Raw genomic sequence first — 26,103 nt, 5'->3', positions numbered from 1 at the left:
GACTAAGTCTGTTATGTGTGGGAGGTTTATGTGTGAAATGAGGAGACAGCATGAAAAGAGCGAGAGAGGAGGAGCTGTTTTCTAGACGCAGCCTCCTCGCTCATCCTCATTTACCGTGTGTTTTGAAAAGAGAACGATAAAGTGGAGGTGAAGGGACACTCAACCATGTAACACACAGGGAGGACACACACGTGTAGGATGTGATGCCTAGTAAAGATGTGCGTTGTGGTCGAATCATCAAAGCAATTACTTCCTTTGTTTTTTATGAACGCTTTCCTTAGAGCTGAGTGATGTAGTTGAAAAAATTATCATGTTACAATGTTTAATTTTAGCACATATTGATAAAAATGTATTACGTTTTTACTGAACAACAGAAAAATGTGGATTTTGAATGGAACCACTTTTAGCCTGCTTGTCAAGGTACACAGCTAATCATTTCAATGGAAATACAACAATAAACAAGAAAAGCACTCAGAGAGGGCAGTACTCCACCAAGGCTGCTCAGCTGTAGCTTTTCTGACAGCTGAAATCTTGAGAAAAACTCATGGCAGAAATTGCGGCACCGTAGAATGTGGCCATTTAATATAAATGTACCCACGAACAAAATGGACTTGCGATGAGCACAGGCGTGTGTTTTGCTTGTGTATGTTATGTACGGATACCGAATTATGTGATTTAAATATGTATCGGGTGACGGGAATTGATGGGACTCAGAAACACCTCTACAGTTTAATCAATTGTTCCTTGTATGATTTCCACAAATAAGTCCTGATAAGTCCACGGCCATGGATTTGTAGTGGGATCACAATCATATGATCATTAGCAGGCAGCTGATGTAGTGTTCACTTGTTGTCATGGTTACAGTGACGCTGTGCCGCTATCACGCAATGATACAGAACTCTTTAACAAATCCGTGGATCCAGACTATAAGCTGCATCACTGCCAAAGTCTAATGAGTTGCTGCTTGTGTCATTTCTGACCTTTCCTGAAAATTTCATCCAAATCTGTTTGTCTGTTCTTGAGTAATGTTGCACACAGATGGAATAACAGACGGACAGACTAATGTACGCCAATCGTCACGTAACACCGCCACATTCCTTGGTGGAGTAACTAATACCTAAAAATATTGACAAGTGATCAATTATAGTTGTACATTTTTAAAGTATGTCCCAGATTTTTTTGTATTACATTTATAATAATACAGTGTATTTCATAGTTTAAACTGCCCAATATAATATTAATAATTATTTAAGGTAGTTAAAATGAGTTGTACCCTAACCAGACTGAACAATAAATTGCTGCTTTTTTAAACTCATGATTCGATAATCCAGAAATACATACTGCAATAGTAAATCCCCTGCATAAAGGGATTCATTCTTCAAAATTTGCTCTCTGTTTTGCTAAAATTTCAAATGCATGACTGCAACTCACGAAACACTCTTTGTACATGAATTTAGTAGCGGCTTTATTTAAAGTAATGTATACATGTATATAGTTTGATTCGGACAGAAACAGGACGTTATATCCAGCGCTTGGTTCAGAGACTGTTTACTGTAGTGGTGGTTGTACGTTTCTCAGCTCCTGCTCAATAATGCAAAACTCAGTGCTACTCTGCTCTGCTCTAGACTACGGCCTGCAGCAATCAGATGGACAGGGGAGTGTGTGTGCGTTAGTGTGCGTTAGTGTGTGCGAGAGCGGGGGAGAATAAGAGAGATAAGATATGAGCATGTGTGAGTCTGTGTGTCTGATGGAGCGTGAAGTGTGTATGAGTGAGTGTTTTTATGTGCATGCATGCATAAGGATGAGAGGCATTACATAAGATTGTCCTAGTTGTGTGTTTTCTCCTTTCCCTTGTTTTCTCCCCTTTCCTCCCGGACTCTCCCTTCCCAAGCCCGCTGCCTTTCTCTTTCTTTCTCCCTTTGCTTCGTCTATCTTTTCCCCCCAGTTTTGCTGCATTGTGTGTGTGCGCGCGACCATACAGACTATGCATTATGCAACCGTGCATGGAGAAGTGTGTGTGCATGGAGGAAAAGGTGTGATGATGAAGAAAGTGCGGCTTGAGAATGAGGAAGGTGTTGGTGTTGGTGTTGGTGAGAAGAGGGGGGGGGGGGGGGGGGGGGGGGGGTTCTCGCCGGAGCTTAATCCATTTGGCAGCGTACTGTGTCTGGCTTTCTGTTTGACTGCTCTTAAATCTCACGCCAGCCAACCACATAAGTTAACTTCCCTATAATCTGCACTCTGATGCTCCGGAGGCGTGTCAGATCAAGGCCGGAGTGTGTCAGAGCTGGAGGAGATGAGAGTCTCCACGCTGCTGACTCGCCTTTTTGTCTCTCGGCCCCCAGTGTTAATCCCAGGTCAACACTATTAGTCCCATGATCAAAGAGGAGCACGAGCGGAGCCACAGCATTGTCGCTCGCTGTGGGGACTTCACATGCTATTTATGGCTCCATAGGCTGGATTAGAAACACACTGCTTGCCCCCTTTTCCTCCTTTTTCTTTCCTTCTTCAAGTTCAAAACGCTGCTTGGCGTCTATTCATGACACAAACTGTTCCGGGTATCCCCTTACGTAACGTGCACACTTTGACAAGAACATAATGTTACTGTATAAACAGCAAACTAAACAGGCAGTGTAATGTTCAAATAACTGACCCAGAAAAAAAGGGACGGAAGCATGTGTGGATTTATGCGAGACAGAATGAGAGAGAGAGAGCATCACATAACCAGCTCACTGAAGAATCCCCACCTTTTCTCTCACACTGAATGAATCACAGGCTGTGAGCTATCATGTGTCTGTGTGTGTGTGTGTGTGTGTGTGTGTGTGTGTGTGTGTGTGTGTGTGTGTGTGTGTGTGTGTGTTTTTGTGCATATTAAAGATCTCCTCTCTTCATAGATATAATCTGGTAATTGCTCATTAGGATTGAGATCGGGAGATTATTTTATGTTCTGAAGGGTTCGTCGCTGCTTGTGTTGCGAACATGTTCTCTTACATGTACGCCCGCTACATTCCTGCATGTGTGTTTGCATGCATGTGTGCGCTAAGCGGCGGCACTATGAGGCAGGATAACCGGGGTAACAGTGTCTGTACAGCCGCTGCAGTCACTCAGCCAATATTAGAAGGCAGAGACGTTGCTGATGATAAATTAACTTGCATGCGTGACCGAGCAGACAAATAGCCTGAAAAACAGTCAAGGTTTATTTAGAACAAAAGCCAAGGTGAAGTGAATGCTTTTCATTTGGCGTATTTACTCGTATGCACTCAGATGGAGTAATGTGTATTAGGAATATAAGTGTGGAGTGAAAATATTACAGCTGATATTAAGGCAGAAATAGTCTCTATCTTCCTCAACAACAACAAAAAAACACAGTGATAACCACAAATGAAAACTGCGCTCTGTAATTTAGACGTTACAAAATGTCATCTGAGCACCTCGGGCCGGCTAGTATCGGTGATGTGTTGTTCTGTCTGTGATGGCGTCTTGTGGGCATGCCCGCGGACAAGACTGTGACAGGAAACAGTTTGTGTGTCGGAGTGATGGAAGTGGCGATGTGGAACAATCTGATGAAATGATGTCTGTTTCACCTCCTCCAGCTAGGTCACAGCATCCCTCGCGGTCCAAATCCAATCTCAATAACTTTCTGTCTTTCTCTTTTTCTCTCTCTCTCTCTTTCTCTCTTTCCTGCTGTCATTTTCTCTGCTCTCTTTACCTCTAACTCCAGTGTAAGACCTTAGCAGGGATATGTGACCACATCATCTCTCTGTCGTCTGACTCTCTGGTCTCTCAGTCTGCCCATCTGGAGGTGGTCCACCTTACCAGCATCATGCCCAGCGAAGGGCTGGTAAGGACACACCCGAGGATTCCCACACATAAATCCACAAACCAAGGCTGTTATAAAGCTGCACGCACTGGAAAAAATGCCCCTCTCAAAACAAGAAAAAAAAACTTTTCTTCAAGGAACTTTTACCTTGAAAAAAGTGAAAAAATCTGCCAATAGAACAAGTGAAAAATGTCTTGGTAAGATTTCTTGAAATAAGATATGATATTTAGAATATCGAGATCTTAAAATTAGCTTAGAAAACTTATTTTAAGCTATATTTTACCACGATTGTCAAGCTTAGGTGTCCTAAAACAAGCCAGACATGCCCAAAAAATTGCAGTTTTTCACTCAAAAATAGATTTTTGCTTTCATGTGGCCTCCTAATTTGAGAAGTATTAACTCTCCTGCTGTCTTCATTTACAGACATGAAAAAAATATTGTTTCCTTGTCTGAAAAAAAAATCCCAAAAATTCCCCAAATTTCTGAAAATTTGCAAAACCTTCAGAAAGAAAACTCCAATAATTCCTTAAAAGTTTTATTTTAAAGAAAATTCTTGTAAATATTTTCAAAAAATGAGTAAAAATTTGCCAAAAAAAGTGATTACATATATATCAGTAAAATGTCTGATATTTTCTTTAAGAACATTCACAAAAAAAATCAAGCAAACTCTGGCAAAATTCGCTGGAGAATTTGAAACATTCTTAACATTTCTTTTTTCCACCAAAAAATGTTTAAAGATTTCCCAAAAAAATGTTGAAAATGTGGACATCAGAAGTTTCACTGTGAAAATATTTTTTTTCCACATTTTCAAACTTTAAAACCTGTGAATTTGACCCACAGAGCGACACGAGGGTTAAACTTAATTGGACTTTTCTTGTAAAATACAACTCAAAACAAGATAATTTCAAGATTGTTTGACTTAACAAGATATTTAGGACGGATTGTCTTAAAGCAAGTCCCTCTATCTTGCTGAAATGTCTCTTGTTAAGTGAATTTATCTGAAATCAAGTGGGATGATAGCCTAGCCGCGCTAGACAACCCACGGCAACGAATTTAATTCTCTGCCAGGGTGGGTCTAGTTACCCTCCATAAGGCTCGAGGTTGGATGCTCCTAAAACTGGCCGGACCAATCACCATGAAGTGTAGAGTCAGAAGGCGGGCGTAACTAAGTGACGACAGAGGCGCAACGATTCTGACAGAAACAACTGGAAACAACTAGCCTAGCCGCGCTAGACAACCCACGGCAAAGAATTTAATTCTCTGCCAGGGTCAACAACAAAAACGACAACAGTCGTTGAGCTCCATTAGCACCGACTCTGAATAATCTTTCTGTTAACATGTCTGTAATATACTTGAGCTTCACCCATTGACTGTATAAATAAGGCTTCACCGAACTACCGCATCCTCTGATTTCCGACGCTCTCGGAGCCTATTCGTTGCACTGATTGGTTGTATACCTACCCAATTGCTGCAGAGTGATTTGATAGACAACCTTTTAGCCCGCCTCCCTCCCTGTCGAGCGTGCCTAGACCCTTGTGTCTTCAGAGCATGGGTCTAGCGCAGCTAGGCTAGTGGGATGAGACATTTTGACTAAAAATAAGAGAAATAGACTTGGTAAGATTTTGAGTTTTTGCAGTGCAAATCAACTTTTTTAGTTCAACAATGGATTAAATTAGTATTTGTAATGAGAGCAAAGTCTTTCAGCTTCTGTTCAATCATTGTTTTAGTTTTTTTGGCCTACAAACTCTTTTCGCATCAACCTTCTTTCTCTAAACTGTTTTCAGCAGAAAGCGACATATTATTTAGTAACTAGAGAGACCGGTATTTCCCTAGAAAAATAGACAGAACTGCTAACAATGCAAACACAGATCTGTGTCTACTGGATGTGTAAATACACAGTCTTGAGTAGTATTTCTTCTGAAAGTAACTTTTTACATTACAAGATTACCGCTTTTTAATAGTAACCTCAAAAACATCTTGAAAACATTTTTTGATTTTGTGTAACGTAATCTGTGGTTCTCACAACACTGTCAGAACGTCTTTGGAATGGGACTGTTAAAGTTTTCACCTTATAGGATCATTATTTGAAATGATAAATATCCTTAAAACCTTCTTTGAACATTAGCCTTAAATAGTTTCTTTTATAAATTAGTAGAACTTTAAGGGAATGTTAGATTTAGTTCTTGGAACTTTCCCTGCTAACTGCGAACTTTGTTTCCCTGACTGACAGTTTTAGCTGAACTCAGAGCTAACCGCTGCCATTCAAAGTTCAAGTTGAGCTCCTTGCAGCTGCTACACACTTAATATCAACCAGGCACCATTTGCATTTCACTATAATGTTGTTTTTGTCCTTTTTAATACTTCACACTTACATAAAGACTGTCCTCTTTAACATTGTGGTACTTGAGCTAAACATTCACACTAACATACCCATAGGAAGGAAGAACTTCCATGTGTACACATTACTGTAGGGAAGTACATCCAAACTACAGACTTGAATATTTTGCTTCTAACCATCAAGTCATGTCTAGAGGAGAATGAAGTTTCATGTCCACACAAGATAAACTAATAGAAAAACAGGAACAAATCTGAGCTCTTTTATACAGAGATCAGAGGTCACTGATTGGTTTGAAGAGTGTAAAATTGAAGTGAATCATAAAATATTGCCCTCAAAGCCAACTCTGTCAGTCTTCAGTGGGGATTTTGGATCAAGCATATTAGACAGCACATTATGAAAACACCAAATCTTTAGATAAGCAGAGTTACAGTACAGTTTGAAGACTTGAAATAAAGAGGTTCCATCTTTAAGTCAAGTCGAAGTCAGATCTGAAGTTTCTGGGAAGGTAATCTGACGAGAGTCTAGAAACAGAAACAAATTAAAAATATTCGTACTTCATTGTGAATCGTGTTCTTGTTTTTTCAGGGGATGTATATCAAATCAACATATGATGGGCTTCACGTTATTACCGGAACAACAGAGAATGTGAGTTTTTGTTTCACTCACTCAGAAACTTGACACTCCACCAACCACAACTTACAGTCTCATATTCCATTATGACAATGAATCCGTTGCGTCAGAATTTTCTAAATTTGTTCCCATCGTCCTTTTCTGTCCTCTAATTTCTGCCTCTGCAGTCTCCAGCAGACCAGTGTAAGAAGATCCATGCAGGGGATGAGGTGATCCAAGTCAACCACCAGACAGTGGTGAGTTAAAAAAGCTGCCAAACACAACACTGACCTCACAGAGAGTCCCAGGAAATTTACTCCCCATGTGTTTCCACTGTGCAGACATACTGCAAACTGTGTTCTGTTTTCCATTCTGTGCTATGTTGAGGAGGCTTTGAGGTACATGATGTCTGCCACCACCACCACCACCACCGCTGCTGCCACCTCTGCCACCATGGTGCTTCCTGTCCTGTGCCTGTGCCACTATGTGGGCTAATTAGGCTTGCTGCTGGAGCTGATTATAGGACGATTGTTACAAGACCTTTGTTCAGTCCAGTGCGATTGTGAGCTCAGTTTTTCTGGAATTTTCCTCTCATTGTTGTAATAAACCCCTGCGGAGGAGTGTGGTTGGAATTTCGAACCCATGTTCCACTTTTCAGACTTGAATAAGTTGGATTTCTTCCTTCAACTCGTCACATCAGAGGGAAGCACAAAGAATGGGCAGCCATTTTAAATGGAATGGTGCCTTGTGAGAGCATGTGATTGAGTGCGCTGTCGATTGCCTGTGCTGTCAAACAATTTGTTCCGACATTTATTTGAGGATTTCTGAAGGGGAGAAGGAGCCTTGTGTCTGCGTCTTTGGTGTGCCTTTTCTGTAAGTATTTCCTCTCGTACGTCTCGGTAGGTGCAGCTCAAGCGAAAGCATTCGTGCAGACGCCGGGGAGCTTCGTTGATTGACGCGTGAGGGAAGTTTGTGTTATCTCACTCTCTCTCTCCTCGGGGTGACAGTGCAGATCGCACCCTGCCAGGCTCACAGCTCCAACCCTTCATTACTCCCTCAGCTAGACCCTCACCGCTCTGATCCCTCACTCTGGGGGAGGAGATAAGCAGGGGGAGACTGAGGTGTGTGTGTTGGAAGTGGGCTGAGGCAGAGCTGGGAGGGTAGGGCAACAAGGGAGGAAGCAGTAAAGTAGGACTTAGGGAGGAGAGGAAATAGATAAAACGGGGAAAATAGGAGAGCAGCTTAGAGTAGTTCAAAAATTTCTTGGCCTTACCCAGAAACAAGGGGCATCACTGTATACTATGAAGTCTTTAATCACCATCCATCTATCCATCCATCCATCTTCTGGCACTTAAAGTAGGTAGCAGATGAAGCAGGTCATTTAAGAAGACCCTATCCCCGCTTTCCAGTTCTTCCTGTGGGATCCCACGGGGTTCCTAGGCCAAATGAGATATAAAATCCCTCCAGCAAGTTCTTGGTCTAGGAGAAGACAGAGCAGACAAAAAGGAAAAAGAGAAAGAACAGCAAAAGGGGCTTCAAAACGTTCCTGGCTTTACCCAGTAACAAGTGGCGTAACTGTATACTATAAAGCCTTTTATCACCATCTGTTCATACATCCATTTTATTTCACTTATCTGAGATCAGGTCACAGGGACAGCAGATGAAGCAGCTCATTCCTGACATTCGCTCTCCCCTGCAATGCTTTCCAGTTCGTCCTAGGGGATCCCGAGGTGTTCCCAGGCCAGATGAGATATACGGTATAATCCCTCCAGTGGATTCTGGGTCTACCCCATGGTCTCCTTCCAGGCAGAAATGCTTGAAAACCTTCAAAGGATGTCTCCCCAGAAGCATATGAATCAGATGCCCTAACCACCTCAACTAGTTCCTACAAAGGAGCCACTACTCTGGTTCAAGCTCCTGGATGTCCGAGTTTCTATCAACCCTATCTCTAAAGCTGAGCCCACCTATCCTATGGAGGAAACTTAGGAAATTTTGGCCATTCACACTCAAAATGAGTTTCATCCATAGTGTGGCCTTTCATCACTGTCCACAGAAATTCAAATGTTTGTTGTCATTTCTTTGCAGATGACAATGTTTAAAAATCAATAGGTAAAGGCGGAACCAAAAAATGGATAAGAAGGAAACCAGAGCTCTGATCAAGTATCTGAATAATAATTCTGTTTGCTATTCGGGTTGCTGATTTCAAGTGGGGCAAGGAAAGCACTAAAGATGATCCATGGTTAGAACGCCCAAAATTAGCAATATTGGATGATCAAATGAGGCCATTTTAGACAAGCAGCTATCCAACACATAGCTGGACCCATGAAGATCAGTATCCAGCTCTGGCTCCTTTGTCCATTTTTGATTTTCATCCACTGATTTGAAGGGCGTCACCTGCAAAGAAATGTAGACAAAACATTAGACTTACTGTGAACAGTGGTATAAGGCTTTGTAGTATGCAGTTATGAGCCAAAATGAGAGTTAGGTCCCTTGTTTTCAGGTGAGATCGAGAACTTTTTGAATCACCCTCTCAGTTCTTTTTCTAATCCCAAACTAAGCTGCTGAGGAGTAAAGATGGATAAATACTACCAGCAAACTCTCTGTCAACATCGCAGCTGATAAGTTTATCTTGTCAGGCTTCGGATTTCAAAATTAGATTAGCATGAATACTGAACTAACAAATTCCATTACATTAAAGAATCATTATGTTGGCCTATCCCACGTATTAAACAACAGCGCTGCCTTCATGTCTATGCATGAGCTTTGTTTGAGACCCACTTCAAAACAGGACTTGCAGTTTTTAGCTCAGCTCCTCTTCTGAGGTAAAATGTGGAATTTTCTCAAATAACAAACTGATTGTTTGAAGAGGCAACATAATTATGTGGAGGTAATAGCATCTGGGAAAATAATGAAGACCCCTGGGATTAGAAAAAGCTCTCCAGCAGCAGTTTATGCTCTATTATTATTTTGGGGTAGGTCTCTCTCTGTTTCTCTTTGCTCCCTGTGTATTTGCATAACAGAACAGTTTTTAACTGGGCTGGTTAGTACTGACTTTGTGTTTTCTCTTAATGTACACTACCAGTCAAAAGTTTGGACACACCTTCTCATTCAGTGGTTTTTATCCATTTGTATTATTTTCTACATTGTAGATTAATACTAAAGATTAACACTGTTTTCTTTACAACATAATGCCATATATTTTTTTGTTTTGATGTGTTCAGTATTAATCTGCATTGTGCAAAAAAAAACAAACCTGACAGCTTTTGATTCTCAGCTGACCACAATTGTTGTGGATAAAACAACAATTGAGATGTTCACCTTGATTAGACTTCACTCCCTATGGAATCAAAATTTGCATATTTGCTTTCTCACTGAGAGTTAGATGAGGAGATAGACAGCACTTTGTCATCTATCCATTCAACTTGAAACTGCATCCAGGAGAGGATTAGTTTAGCTTAGCATAGAGGTTCTAGGCAGGAGGATGTTTCCTCAACAGACAGGGTATGTGGTCATTAGAAAGCTTTTGCGCTACAGTAGAAGGATTTTTTTTTTTTACCTTTTGACAGACATTCACTATCTGTACCTCAGTCTCCTCCATGCTCGCCTACTGAGATGTAGCATTAACATTAAAAATTCACCAGTCTAAATGTAAAGGTCAAAACTTTCCAGTAGTATGGAAAGAAACAACCATTTCCTTTGAGCAAGCACTTGAGAACAGTGGAGAGGAAGAAGTTCCTTTAAATAAAAAGAGACCTCCAGCAGAACCAGGCTCAGTGAGGGCAGCCGTCTGCTTTGACTAGTTGGGGTAAGGGGAGAGAGAAAAGATGTGTACTGAGAAACAGACAACAAACAAGGGAACAATAAACACAAGGCAAGTTAGTGAGGACAGTATACCCATTTCAGTCATTATCAGCCCAATAAAAGGCCCATTATCATTTCCATACATATGGACCTCAAAGAACCTCCTCCACCTTGTAGTAGGCTCAGTAGATCCATTATTATCCATTATAATTATTCATATACTGAAAATAATTCTGATGATGTTGTCAGCCTCTGGCACCGGTGTGAATTCGTCCATTCAAAGTCTTCCATGGAGTTGCCATCATGGGAACATACAAAACGGAACTTTGTAACATGATAAGTGCAGTGATTTGGTGTCATTTAATCCAAACCATGACATTTTTTCTAATCTTAACCAGGTTGTTTGGGTGCCTGCACTCAACCAAACACCAGGCAAACACCGAATTAATGAACAGCAAATGAAACTTAAGTAAACTAAATAAATAATATCCTGGGCGTGACTCAATTCCAGTGGCGGGCCGTGCATTTCACACCTTGGCCTTCAGTGGTGCTCCGTCTGAATCAATCCACCCAACAATAACTATTTTATGGCTATAAAAACCTCTTCTTATGCAGAAATGCAGTATAAAGAGACGTTGAATCACAGACAGATAACTCCCCAGATAGCAAACTATGGGTGAATCAATGTTGAATCTATGTTGAGACCTAACGTCGAAATTATACAGAAAGCGCAAGGTTGATAAAATGTTGAGTCAACGTTTGCTTACATAGATTACATGTTTGCAAACATAGATTCAACATTAATTAAACATTAACCTGTCAAACATTTTAATTAAACCAAAATACAATGTAGATTCAATCGTATCTTTTAAACACAAACTTCAATGTTGACAAAATGTTGTTGAATCAACGTTGATCCAACCATCAGTCTTCAACCGTAACCACAATTCAACCTTCTTAACCCTAATTCAACATTGATGTAACATCTTTTGCTATCTGGGTAAAGTGTGATTTATGGTTGAAAAGCAAACATTGACTCAACATTTTATCAACCTTGCGCTTTCTGTATAATTTTGACGTTAGGTCTCAACATAGATTCAACATTGATTCACCCATAGTTTGCTATCTGGGTCATGTGGCCACGATAAACGCTTTTACTGAAGAAACAAACCCAGGGTGCGCAAGTCTCCTACTGCAGCGACAGCTGCCACACACATAAAAAAGCATCAATAATAACTTTATAAAATCGCAATATTATTTAGGAAAATAGCAACATTTTACTCGCCAGAAATTCAGATTATTTGTACACTAAATCCATCCTCCTTTCTTTCCTCAAAAAGAGTTCAATTACTCCGTCGTACAGATTATCCGTGCGCTTCAATTCCATCAAGAAGTCCTTTTCTATCGCCATCAAAGCTAAAGCTGAAAGTGGAGCCTGCCCTGTTGTGTTTCTGGCATAAGTTTTAATTCGCTTTAGGGCTGAAATTGTCCGCTCGACTGAAGCAGTGGAAACGGGGATGGTCACCGCCAAACACACAAATGCGTAGAGCTGGCCCATGCTTTCACTCAGATTTTTCTTCTAAAGGAAGTCAAGGAGTTGAGTGGGAGATTTTCCTGCAAAATCATCCATGGCATACATTACAGTCAGTTCTGTCTTTAGCCGAGACAGATCGAAAAGTGTTCCGTGGCTCTGTGTTAAACTGAAGAAGACTGCATGTGGGAAATTTTTCCTGTATTCCTGACATTTCTGGGTGTCGAAGAGGGAGACAAACATCAGTTTTTTGTGGTCTTGAAATCTGGTACGTGTCTGGCAAATAATATTGTCCAGAATCCTGCCGTAAAGTTGGTGGTAGTGCGCGCGAGGATATTGCGCTTGACCTCTGCGTGCTCTTGGAGCACCTGTGGTGCGTTCAGTGGCCTCATAGAGTTTCTCATATCGGCTTCTCTCTCGCTCAACAGTGTCACAGAACTCCTTCACCCTAGCCAGACAAAACTGTACATCCATTTTTTTGTCCTGTAGCATTGAAAAGAGCACGTCTGAATACTCGAAAATGCCATTAAATGTGTGAAGCAAAAAACAAAACTCAAAATCATCCAAACGTGCTTTAAATCCATCAGCACAGCGCACTGAGTCCTCGTCATACACGTCATGATGCTCCAGAATGTGATCAAACAGTTCTTTTAGAGCATCTCTCTTCTCAAAAACTGTATTGACCACTCTGAATGTGTACTGACACCATGCTGGTGCCACACGAGGGAGACGCCGCTGGCAGATTTTGTCCAGTAGTTGTGTACACCGAGGCGATCTTGAAAAAAATGCAGCAAGTCCATTGAGATGGCCGAAAAAGATCTTGCATTCTTTAAGCTTTGAGGCCTCCTAAGGCAGCATTAAATTGAGCTGATGTGGATAGCAGTGTATGAATAAAGCCAAAGGTGCTCTCTCCTTATCTTTAGCCTGCACCCCGTTCAATCTCGAAGACATGACCGCTGCGCCATCAAAACACTGTGCCACAACTTTATCCAGACATTCATTTTCCACCAAAAATTGGATGATAAGACCTGCAATGTCATCAGCTGCCTTCCCACTGGTAACATCTTCAAATCTGACGAACCGCTCCTTGATACCTGTACCCGTTACGTAACGCAGGACCAGTGCGAGCTGCACTGTGTTACTGGCATCTGTCGTCTGTCGTCTCATCCACCATAACAGAGACAAACGGTGCTTTTTTAACTTCGCTTCTTATCTCTTCTCCCATCACTTCAGCAACAGCAGTGATCAGGTCGTTTTGTATTTTGCCTGATGTCCCACTAAACACTTTACTAGTGGACAATTGGTAATGTAAATCCGTGTTGCTTTCAGAAATGAGAGAAAGAAGCTCCACATAGTTTCCTGTGTTTTTGGATCCAGCACTTTCATCGTGTCCTCGAAATGAAAGTTCCTGTTTGCCCAAAAAAATGACACAGTCTATCAATCTTTTTAAGATTTCCCTATTTTTCTTCACCTTTTCGTTGTGGAGCTCCGTTTCCCTGCGCACTTGGTCGCTCAGCTGTAGATCCACTCTGGTTTCCCCAAAAGTTTTGGAAAGCACCGTCGCTTGTAAGTGTCCGGCAGTGCTTTGGTGTCTCGTTGCTGCCTTGGTTAAGCAATCCAAATTTACAAACCCAGTGTGGCTCCAAACACCATGTCGATCAGTGACAAACAACAAACACTCCCAGCAAAACAACTTGCAGTGTTCCTCGGAGCCTGTGAGCCAGGGGTACCGCTCGTAGTTAGTGGACTGAAAGTGGCGGACAAATCCTTTTCCCGGTTGTGACAGATTTGCTAGTTTCGGAATTGCTCGACCTTTCTTTACGATGTCCAGCTTTTCTTGAAAAGTCCGTCTTGAAAATGGATTAGACAATAAATCTGCAGCCAAATCTATTTCTTCTCCTCCTTCAGCCATTGTGGGTTGACAAAACTGCTATTACATCGACAGAACTAGATTTCTGTTCACGCAGCTCGCTACAGACGCAGTTCGCTAGCTCTGGCAAGTAAACTCTCTGACGATCCAATCAAAGGGTGCTAATACGCTGATGTCACCGTACGCCTGCTAGAGGGCCTTGGTGTCGCCAACTCAAAATCTGTTGGGTTGAAGCAACAGTTTAATCGACAGTTATTTTCTGCTGGAGGGCCTGCAGAACTGATTCTGAAGGCCTCCAGGCAGATTTCTTTGACTTTGACCCTGCCTAGCAACAAATAATGGATGAAATATGATTGGCTAAATGCTTTTATATGAAAACACATGTCTGGAAGCAGCACAACCAGAGGAAAAGCTATGAAGGGAAGCGGACAGACTATTTGGAATTATTTAACAAGTATTTATGGACAAAATATAATCAACATCAGTCTGTGATTTAGATATTTTTTAGGCCAGCAGAGAAGGCCTTGCAGGCCCTGATGGCCCACCACTGCTCAATTCAAGTCTTTAAGGTGAGAATCTGCTGATTTTTGCATTCGCCATTCCCTCTAATGTCTAAACGTAGACGGTTGTACCTCCTGTAAGTTCAAAATTGCAGCTTCAGCACCATTAAATGGTTTGATAATGCAGCTACTGAGCCTCGAAGGTGAAGAACATCCCTACAGGCCCATATGAATGGGAATAATCTCTGAAGATAGCAGGTGGTTTAATTGATTGATAACATCTGAAAGAGGTGAGCTTAACTAGCTGTTGTTTGATTACGGTTTCATATTAAATGAATGGGAGTTTCATCTAAATTTAAGCAAGAATGCAATAAAAGCTTTGCACAGTATGTCCCAACATGTTAAAGTTTTCTATTAACCCTTTGATGCACAACATGGATCAAGAGATACCCAATTTCTACTGAATATGGGTCACTTTTTGACCCATGTTGTGCAGCAAAGGATAAAGAAATGAAGCTAACATGGTCATTTGGGTAGAGAGAAATCTGGGAGGAAAAATTCCTGATTTTGAAGATATACAGTCCTCTTCCTACAACTCTTCCATCTTGCTTTTCTGTTCTAAGTTCCTCCCACCAGATGAGCAGATGCTTTGTATAATAAAGGTTAAAAGTCGACATTATTTTTAGCCTCACAAAGTCTCTAACTAATCCATTGCAGTAGTACAACTTCCTTTCACCATGAACTTTGTCGCTCTTTAAGCTATCTCACCTGCTCTGGGGAAAAAGGCCTGTGTTTGGTGTAAACCTTTGCCAGGAGCAGGTGCAGAAGTCCAGTTTCCCTTTAAACCACTTGAAACACACACTGCTGTAAGGTTGTTATGGATTTTTTTCCCCCAGTGATCCCAAAAACAAACACCGCATGCTTCAGCTTTAAATGGTAAATGTTCCTTGATCACAATCTGCTGTTCAAGAACTTTCTCTAAAACTGGCAAGTTTTTTATTTAAATATGCAGCTCAAAGAAAAGTAAGTGAGATGACAAATCTGACAAGAGATTCAAAGCCAGCTTTTGCTACTTGAAGACTTTTGATACACTGACACATTACTTTCAGTACATTCAGTCTGATACGTTCCTCTGTCTCTGTCGCCAGGAAATGAATTGCAGTTTAACAGAATTGTTGAATCACATCGCAAATCCTGGAGAATCTGAACGTGTCCTCATATAACCCCCTTTTTTGGGTTTAAAAGGGCCGAGCAGGACAGAATATACAGCAGTAGCTTTCTCCGATCCAGGCTCTTGTTGCGAATGAACGCTGATTGAACTCAGAGTTCTGAACTGGGCCAAAGAGAACAGGAAACGGGCTTCAGGCTGACACAGGCTGGTCATCATTATGTTAGGAATAAGGTCAGAGCAGCTCTGTCTCTGACTTTGTGAGTGTCTGTGTGCCTGGTGGCCTCTGCGGACACTTCCAGTAGCTCAGACCAGTGTCGCCAATCAATGGCCTGACGAGTGCTGTGAACTCTGGAGACAGGCTGGCCGGAACCTCAAGGAAACACTGCAGTCAGCACTCCTCTTGTACTCTTTTGCCTTCCCTCTGTTCCTTAGAACTTAACCAGCCTGACTGAGCCAGCCTGTATTTTATTATGACACTGTTTTCACACCACTGGTACTAGGTCACAGTGGTGCACAGTCAGTGTTTTGCTGTACTGGCAGCTACAAATTTGGTGTATAAACTGTCATTGCTGAAATCTGTATACAGTATCTTGGCTGTTTGCTAGAGAAGGTACAGAGAAGAGGCTTATGCAGCAGTAAGGTGGGTCTTCAGTAGCATCCATGATATCAAAGTAATCATATTAGAACCAGAAGTGTCTTATGCCCTTTTCAGACATGGGATGATAACATTGTTGGCTTCATTAATCAGGTAAAATGACAGCACATTATGACTCAATACTTGTCATTCATGCAAGATTAGAAATACACCAAGTGATGCATAATACACGATAATACAATCACAAATAAAACATTATATCTAAAGTAATAACAGCTTGTCAAAGTGTCAAGAAAACTATCACCTTGATTTTTGTATGATTTCCTAAACATCAAAAACTCTGTAAATGTGTGATGATATTCTAATAGCTATTTCAGCCACAGTAAAAGATACAGTGTAACTTGCTTATTAGATCCTGATCAGTCCTGTCTTCATGTTGGGGATGATTTATTATCACCAACATTATTACCAACAACATACATAGCTAATTCATATTAGTTGATGCTGCGGGTATTTAATAAATTCAGAGGAAATAGTCCTAAACAACTTTAAGCAACAAGCTTAACTGTGACTCTATGTGTGACAGTTCACCAGATGTAGCTGTTTGTTCCTGATCCGGAACAAACTCCAGACTGATCCTCTCTCCATGTTGGAGAAAGACTCTCCAGCATGGAAAGATTCTTTCTGTAGTGTCTTTGGATAAATATTTATGGAAATGTGGAGAGCTTGTGCTTAATTACTTACATACTCCAGTTGTTTGTGCATATTCAGGGCTGGGCTGGTCATCTGGCATACCGGGCACTGTCTCGGTGGGACGGTGTCAAGTCAACAGGTTCCCCCAGACCTGTAATCAGTAAATTGTAATGGGATTTTAAAATTCACCGGTCACTTCCATTATCCTGGCGCAGCTTTTCCAGTGTTTGCGGCATTAGTTTGTCAGCTCAGGAACACACAGGCCAATTGTGTGCAAGTTCAGACATCCCACGTGATGTTATGAACATATGAACATAATCAAAACTAAATATCGTTCTAGATTCACCAATGAGATCCAGATTCGTTTGAGAATGGCCCTGACACCATTCAGACCACGAATTCATTTGATTTGATGGTCAATTTATTACATGCGGACGGTAATAAAACTACTAGGTTACATCAACATACAGTACTGTTTATCACACTAATTCAGTTAGACATTATGATGTTCAGGACCCTTGCTTGAATATATTTTCTGTAACTGGACCTCTCTGAATTTTAGTTGAATACCCCTGCTCTATACTGGATTGCAATTTTTCCAACTTGTCAACAAGTTTGTTGAATTTTTGTTCTGAAAATCCAACCTTTCTGTCAGTTTTTGTATTTACATTTAAAAATTAGTGCTTGTTTCAGTCAAACGATAATGTTGTGGGCCGGTCTGGGCCAAAAATGCCAGGGCTGATTTTTTGCCCCAGTCCACCTCTGTGCATATCTATGTGATAATGTGACTAGGTGCAGTTCAGACTTGTGCTGTAGTAAAAGTGACATGAAAATGTTACCTGGTTCATCTTAGTAAGATTACCATCACAAGTTTTATGAAAAATGAACAGGCTGCACATTCAGACATGAAACCAACACACTCAGTCGTTGTCAGATTAACGTAAAGGAGCTCATGTCTGAAAGGGGAACCAGACAATGCATACCTTACTGTCCAGGATACACAAATCTCTGAACTTTTTATGGAAGGGGATTACATTGACATCAAAATAGAGATTTGCTGATGATGACATAATTTTTGGAGATTACCTAAATCCTGTCTGGGAATACTGGAGCTTTTAAAATGATGAAAAATTATTTTATGGCTTTTTCACTGTGTCACGTTGCTATAGTGCGCTAAAGGTGTCGAGTTTCATCAAATTTTGAATCCTTGTTTGAATTGGACAGTGAGAAGTGTTCAATAATTTGTTTACTCCTTTTATATCAGTGAGCACAGACTAAAAACTTCTCAGTTTTACACAGTGCAATACACAATGCTCCATTATAAAGCTTTTATAATGGAAATTAAATCCAAAAAGAACATCTTTTATAACCAAAAAAAGTGATCATTTTAACCTTTACAAAGGTACGTTCTATTAAAGGGGAACTTCGTTTTTTTTCAACCTGGGGTCTGTTTTCATATGTCATTTCATACATGTGATTGATGGAGAAATGAATTTTCGACATAGCTCCAGTATTTAGCCAGGCAGGCAGCTTAGCAGCTCAGCTAGCAGCTCAGCTAGTGAAAAGTATGGGGCAGCTGCCCCCCCCGCGTCAAAGTCCGCCCTAACGTGCTTTTTGCCCCACACTGACCGGCTCAGATAGTCTCAATGAGTGTCCCACAACATACTAGAGATGAGAAGTGAACGAAAACCTCCACATTACCTGGCGATCGCTCTTTGTTGTGGTCTGTATCCAAATTTCAGGACGCTAGAAAGCAAATCTCGTTCCGAAATCGCGCGAGAACGAGATTTGCTTTCTAGCGTCCTGAAATTTGGATACAGACCACAACAAAGAGCGATCGCCAATGTGGAGGTTTTCGTTCACTTCTCATCTCTAGTATGTTGTGGGACACTCATTGAGACTATCTGAGCCGGTCAGTGTGGGGCAAAAAGCACGTTAGGGCGGACTTTGACGCGGGGGGGGGGGGCAGCTGCCCCATACTTTTCGCTAGCCGAGCTGCTAGCTGAGCTGCTAAGCCGCCTGCCTGGCTAAATACTGGAGCTATGTCGAAAATTCATTTCTCCATCACTCACATGTATGAAATTACATATGGAAACAGACCCCAGGTTGAAAAAAACCGAAGTTCCCCTTTAAAGTCCCTGGTCACAATTTCTAGTCATTGATTAAACCTTTAAAAACTGCTCTTTGAGTGTTTCAAAGTTACATATTTTGGCTTTTTTTAAATGAACATAAACTTCTATTCACTTTAAATAAGTCCTTTGTAACTCCACACTGTTGCTTTCTTTAGAATTTACAAATCTATTACACCCCTCAATTCTCTCCATTCCCCATCACTGCATCTCAGCACACCAGCTCACCTACCACTCTGCACACACACTGTAAAAATAGTTTATGATGCACAATGGCAAGTTGGAATATTGGCATAATTCAGCCTAACATGTTCGTACCAGGAACCAGTTCTGTAGAATATTGGAATAAATTATGTCACTTTAAAGTCATCATGGATGGACGGACGGACGGACGGACGGACGGACGGACGGACGGACGGACGGACGGACGGACGGACGGACGGACGGACAGGCAGACAGGCAGACAGGCAGATGGAATTTCCTTTTTATCAATAAGCAGCAACCCTGCCAGTGAATTTATTTCTAGAAATGTGCAAGTATAAATTATTAGAAACATAATTTCTAAAAATGTAGTCTATGAAAACAGTGATACAGCTTATTGTTGTAAGAAAAAAGGTGTATTTGTTGCACTTCAGGATGTTGTACATTGCTGAACACATACAAAAAAGGTAAAACAGGCAAACTTTTCATGACTTTACTCTGTCAAGTACTCCATGCACTAAATTTGTTTCAGATGGCTTATGATGACCTTGGTTTTAAACCCAGGACCTTAGAAAAAGTAAATGTTAGCAATGAGGGAAAATTTCTTCCTTTTTCCAAGAGAGAAAATGCAACATGATGGCTCTATATTCATTAATACGTGTCACAAAAATTTGCAAACCTAAAAAGCCTAAAAGCATAATGGGGGTATTAAATGACACACAGCATGAATTGTTGATATGTAATCATTGCAATCAAAAGGTAAATAGCTGCCAAGGGAGCTGATCTGATGGCTCAGCGGTTATAATTCCAACAATGCATGATGAGAGTTGATCTAGAGACCTTGATGCATCTCTTTCTCCTTTATTTTCTACCATATTTCTACCATCTCTGTCAAATTATGGTGAAGAATAGATCAACAGTATTGTGCTGTTGTGGACAGGTAGTACCAGCCCCCGTGTGTGTGGTGGTTTGCAGCAACACTTAACATTAAGTGCAGGACTTGTGCGTGGTGGTTTTCCTCAGCAGATCCGGTTGCTCTCAGCGCCTTGCGCACAGCATGCGTGTGTGGTGGTTTACAGCAGTTGTTTCGGCAGCCCGGTGTGTGTGCTCCTCAGGTGGGCTGGCAGCTGAAGAACCTGGTGAATGCTCTGAGAGAGGACCCATGCGGAGTCATCCTCACGCTGAAGAAAAGGCCTCAGAACACCCTGAGCTCCACGCCGGCTCTGCTCAGGAACGTCCGCTGGAAACCGCTGGGCCTGCAGGTAACAACCAGCACCACACATGGACGCATGCTTTCCTCACATGCTGACTCTGATCTCAGTTCCAAACACCAAGGATGCAAGAAATTAAAACGTGGACCTCAGGCATGAGTTCTCTTCGGCACGTATTTATCACTTCATGTACTCACAGTTCTAAACTCGAGCTAGAACGATTTTAGCTCTACATTCAGTGAACTGTCCAGCACCTCTTCTTTGACTCAATCCCCTTTTCTCTGCCCACACTCTGTATTCTCCTACTGGCATTTAAACAATGTTTTCAAAGGAAACTTATCCACTGATTGACCTCGCATCAGTGCTCCTGTTGAGTGTTCAGCAAAGCTCTCATTTTTAACGCCTGCCATGCTGCTGGCACAGTTCAAAGTCATTCATAAATGCGCTGGTAGCTAAACCTCCACCAGAAACAGATTTTTTTTTAAACTTGAAATTGCGATAGTGAAGGAGGGAAAGCAGGGAAAGTAGGGAGGCAAAGTAATTAAATCTGCACTGCACTTCAGCGGTGTGTGAATGATTTAGATGTATAGAGCAATGGAAGGTCACCAAGAGGTCGAGACATGCTCCTGCACACATTCATATTTACTGAGGCTTAGGTCCTCCGTCATTCAACCTTTGCCCCAAGAACATCTTTTCAAAAGAGAGATTTTTTTAAAAATAAATATACCATACATCTAAAAGGTGGAATGCTTTTTTTTGCTTTTTTGAAGGCTTACAGCTCACAGTGGGTGTACACGTTTCACTTAAGGGCAACTACTTTGTAAATCCGTCACTCACAGCCCAGAAATATCATTCAACAATTTCGGTTGCGCCGAAAGAACAAGTTGTGCCGAGACGGACGGAGGGGTGAGGTGGAGGCTACTCTGATTCTGCCTGAGTGCTTTGTGAAGCGGCGACTGTCTTGTCAGGCTCCCGTGTTTCACGGTTGCTATTTTTAACATGGCATCCGGCTAATTCATTTACATGCTACATTCATGCTCTGATCTCAGTTCACTGCTCGGCTGCTCTGTGGCCTTTTCTTTTTTCTTTTTCTGTTTTTTTCTAAATCCTCCCTTTCATTCCCTCTTCCAGCATGCCTGTTCATTTCCAAGCAATTATTTTCTTGTGGTTCTGTTGTTTCTTCACATCTGTGAGCATACAAATGGAATATTTAGCACGTGAGAGAGTACTCACATGGCAGAGAGTATTTTGAAGATATGGTTTCTATAATGGCCCTAGAAGCTATTAAAACTCTCGAGTTAGCTGCAGCTTCATCACCATCTTTAACAAGCCAGAAGACGGTTCCTGTCTCCAGGTTGCTGCCTCGTTAGGGTTGCCCTGAGTTGTTACCAGGAGCTTATTGTTATATTTGCCGTGTGCCACAGCAGAGGATTGTGGGAATTCTTCCCTGATGGACCGCTAAGACACAAAACGCGCCGTGAGCACCCAGATCAGAGCACAGCGATATCTGTGGGAGAGGAGAAGAAAGGAGTGTTTTAGTTTTGTTCTCTCTCGGAAAGACTGGAGCTCTTAATTATTCATAAGCAACTACAGGCAGCTCCACTGGCTCTGAAACAAGAGCCGCTACTCAGCAAATACTGGAGATAATTCACTGAATCCAAAATATCTTGCTAAACAGCCTGTTTGTGTGTCTTTGTGTGAGTGTGTGTGTGTTGGAAGGCGGGTGTGCGCACGTTGCCGAGCACGGCCCTATGCATGCCTGTCCATCTGTGTGTCGAGGCAAGCATGTTTGCGCACACATGCAGAGAGATGTTTCTTGTTATCAGTCCCGTTGCTCTTTTGAGAGGCGAAGGAACTGGGTCACTGCACTCTGTGAGCTCGGCCTTGGATGCATACTGTACGTGCACACTGGCAAAACAAGCAGCACATAGAAAACACATGCGCACTCGTACCTCTAAGCCCAGTTTTGGAGGATGAATTTGCACGGCTGTGAAGTTTAGCTCAAATGTGGCAAGCGTTCAGCTGGATTATAACTGAATCCACAAAGGAAACAATTTATCTCTGCAAATTATCATGTGATTCCAGGCCCAAATCCCTCCATGGCAAGCTCTTTTATTCTGCTAAATAATGACACATCTCTCTCTCTCAGCCTCTCTCCCTCCGTGTGCCTGTTTTGTCTACAGTAGGATGAAGTAATAGCAATCTCATGATCCACTGTAATTACAAAATGCCAGTGATGATTTTAATAAGGAAGAGGAGGATTATTGTGGTGATGCATGTTACATGTATGCTGTGCTGCTGTGTGACTGAAACCCTCATCAGCATCCACATCACAGGTCACTGCACCGGTCACACACGTGACACACAGAGATCCCACTTTCATAAATCTCTTATATGTTTATACATACAAGCTAAATACAGGCTATTTTAGGCCACATCTATTATAATGTATTATTAATTGGTCGACTGTGTGAGCGAGGAGTTGCTCTTATTTACAAATTACAGGGCATTCTTGTGGTACATTGTGTTAGGTGGGTAGGATTTCTACACGATGACATAATTTTCAATTTTATTGCAGATTCTGTATTTATACTATATATTAGAATTGAACTATTTCATCAAAAATCTTTGCAGTAATGACAATATATTCATAACAATAAATATATGTAATAAACAACTCAGCAATCCCACTTGAAAGTGCATTTATTATGAATGACATTAGGACAACCTGAGTGAGAGGTTCTTAAAGTGCTTAGATATTAAAACGAGAAAAACGCTGGTGAAGATCAAGTGATACGACTGAAAGCTGGAGAACAGCTACTAAATGGACCCTCAGGTGAAACTGATTTGTCAACACCTGCTAGCTACAATGTCAAGAAATAACTCTCTGTAATAGCACAGAAATAAAACACTGGTTGTTATTTTCAAAGTGCAGTTAAACATTTTGGGAACTAAACCCTTTTTGCTTTCTGTCTGAACCAGGAGTCAGTTAGCTTAGCTTAGCATGGGAGGTGAAAGCAGAGGAGAAAAGCCTAAGCTAAGCTAAGCTAAGCTAACTGACTTCTGTTTAACTTAATATGTGCACACATATGTGAGCAGTATGAATCTGTCAATAAGTTATTATAGTCTCCTTCATGTCAAACTGTTAAGACACCAAAAATTCTTCTATGCAGGAAAATCCCTGTCAGTGTATGATTTAGTGACTGCGGTTATTAAAGTCATTTACTGAGACGGGGAAAAAAGAGTGAACAAAAACATGTATTTGACAACATATTTTATGTAGCTACATAACAGACAGCTTAGATTCTGACAGCTGTCATTCTTAGCGAGAAACTCAGTTGGATCTACATACTGGATGGAAAATAAAACCTAAACTGAAATAAAACTTACCGTGGATCTGTAGATGTGTTCTGCAAAGAGGCATGATGGCTAGCATTGTCACTACACAGCTAGAAGATCCCTGGCTTGGGCCTGGGATCTTTCTGTGTGGAGTTTACATGTTCTTCCAGTGCATGCGTAGGTTTTCTCTGGGTACTCCGGCTTCCTCCCACAGTCCGAAAACATGCTGACATTAATTTATCATTCAAAATTGGCTGTAGGTGTGAATGTGAGTGTGTCTGTATATGTAGCCCTGTGATAGACTGGTGACCTGTCCAGATGAAAGTCAGATGGGATAGAATCCAGCCCCACCATGACCTTGATGAGGATTAAGCGTTGTAGAGATAATGGATGGATGGATATGCAGATGTTAACAAACCTAAACTTTGCTCTTCTTCAAATTTGTGATTTTAATGCAGACTGCTAAATTCCTACTAGCTAATCAAAAGCTTTATTATCTCATTTGCCCCTATATTTACCTTTAGCTTATGCGTATCAGACTGCATGTCACTTTATAAGTACCAAACAATTGCAAATGTGTTTTTCAGATCAAAACAAACGGCATGCTCTTACATGTTAAACTAACTGATACTTTCATGTCTTACAAACTGCAGTGTTAGTCCAAAATTTGTAATTAATGCTCATATTTGATTCGGCAGGCTTTCTCAGCAACATTTATACATAACACAGGAGGAAAAGCACAGGTGTAAAACGAGCTGAATTCCATTTGGCTGCTTCAGTTTTAGGGTCCTGGCGTTATGCACTTCCACACACATACAAAAAAAACCCCACGTAGAACACATAATAAAGACATGTCCGTTATTGTGACAGCACCTGAACATGCTTCATGTCTAAGAACATGCTTACTTTGCTGCAAAAATTGGGCTGGCAATCTTACCAAGTCAGACCTGGTAACGTTTCTGCATCACTTTCAACACAGCACAATTCCGAACTGCATGTAGTTACAAAATCGTATAGGTGCACACAAGCGATGGTGCTTTGAGTTGTGTGAAGCGATATAGGGAGTGAGTTTTCCATACCAATACTGGTTCAAAAACATCCCAGAGTGCAAAAGACACAGTTACAGGTCAAAATCACTAGTTCAGTGTCTCACCGTGGCACTGAACTGAGCCGTTAAGTGACTTTCCAGTTTCAAGGTGGCAAGAACATGTACATGTTTGGGTCTTTAAGGCCTTGTGTTCCATTGTGGTGAAGGATACAGCAGCTTACATTAACCCAGAGTGTATCAAACCTAATACAGTAGTTAGCAGACATAATTCTACTTCTATGAGCACACAGGAAATAACAAAGAAGGTTGTTATGTTTCCCTGTATGGTGAATTTTACATTTCTGATGGTGATGTTAGAGGAGACTGTAACTTGATGAAGACATCAAGAGAGCAGAAAAACTTGCACCTTGGATTTTAACCAATTAGCATTTGTCTTCTTCAAGTCTAGCCAGTCAGTGTAGGTACTTTTTCAGAACATGTACAAAAGTTCAGGTTACACTGAAACATCTCACAAGTTTCTGCAGCCCTACTACTGTGATATGTCAAAAGATCAGATGCAGTGCAGAAGCCCACTATGAACCAAAGCCAGTAACAGATTCAGCTCCGTTAAAATCCTGAAATTCATTTCCACATTCAGCTTGACTGTAAGTGTTTTATTTCTAGTGATTTGGAAAGCTCTACATAGTTAAAGTGTTATGTTTAGCAGAGTGAGCCTCCATGTGCTCATGTAATGACAGTGGGAGCACTGGTTGAGGGACAGCTTGACCAGTAGGTTTTTCAGTACTTTAGAGTGGGCACAGCAGGGGTCAGATGGTTTAAGTGGTGTTTTAGCAGACTTGAATTTCCACCCGCTGTGGTAGACCCATCTATCTTTACTTCTACCCCCGTCCTCACCCCCTCCTCACTTGCTTTTTTTCCATGCAGGGAGCAGTGGGCTGTAATCACTAAATTACTGTTTTCACTCTCAGCTCCAGTCACCACACTGCTCAGCTCTCCCGCTTCGCCTCAACACTCGTTCTCTGGTCCCTCTCTCGCTTTGTCCTATTTCTCTCCCTCCACCCCGTCTTCATTATTTATTGTGAACCGTCTTACTGTAAGCTGCCTTCATGAAGTGAGGACGATAGATGCAGGGCCCGGGGATAGAGGTAGTGAGGGGGAGAAAGAGAGGAGAGGATGGAAAGTTTGGAATATGAAATGAATTTGATTAATGCACTGGCTGATGAAATGATGAAACACTGGGTTTCCGTAAT

The 26,103-nt window shown here is 41.4% G+C and overlaps 1 protein-coding gene across 2 annotated transcripts in view; it reads left to right on the top strand.

Annotated features, from left to right (window-relative positions):
- si:ch211-26b3.4 (connector enhancer of kinase suppressor of ras 2) overlaps window positions 1-26,103 on the top strand; it is a 92,123-nt gene that overhangs the window by 34,713 nt on the left and 31,307 nt on the right. For both annotated transcript variants that reach the window (XM_022205174.2, XM_022205175.2), the window contains exons 6-9: window positions 3,719-3,838; window positions 6,741-6,800; window positions 6,953-7,021; window positions 20,371-20,517. In XM_022205174.2, the coding sequence (XP_022060866.1) occupies window positions 3,719-3,838; window positions 6,741-6,800; window positions 6,953-7,021; window positions 20,371-20,517 (396 nt within the window). The remainder of the gene's footprint in view (window positions 1-3,718; window positions 3,839-6,740; window positions 6,801-6,952; window positions 7,022-20,370; window positions 20,518-26,103) is intronic.

The sequence above is a fragment of the Acanthochromis polyacanthus genome, chromosome 10 (genome assembly GCF_021347895.1).
Source record: "Acanthochromis polyacanthus isolate Apoly-LR-REF ecotype Palm Island chromosome 10, KAUST_Apoly_ChrSc, whole genome shotgun sequence".
Classification (NCBI taxonomy): Eukaryota; Metazoa; Chordata; class Actinopteri; family Pomacentridae; genus Acanthochromis; species Acanthochromis polyacanthus.
The sequence above is the reverse complement of the archived record's forward strand: the minus strand, read 5'-3'. Positions and strand labels throughout refer to the sequence as shown.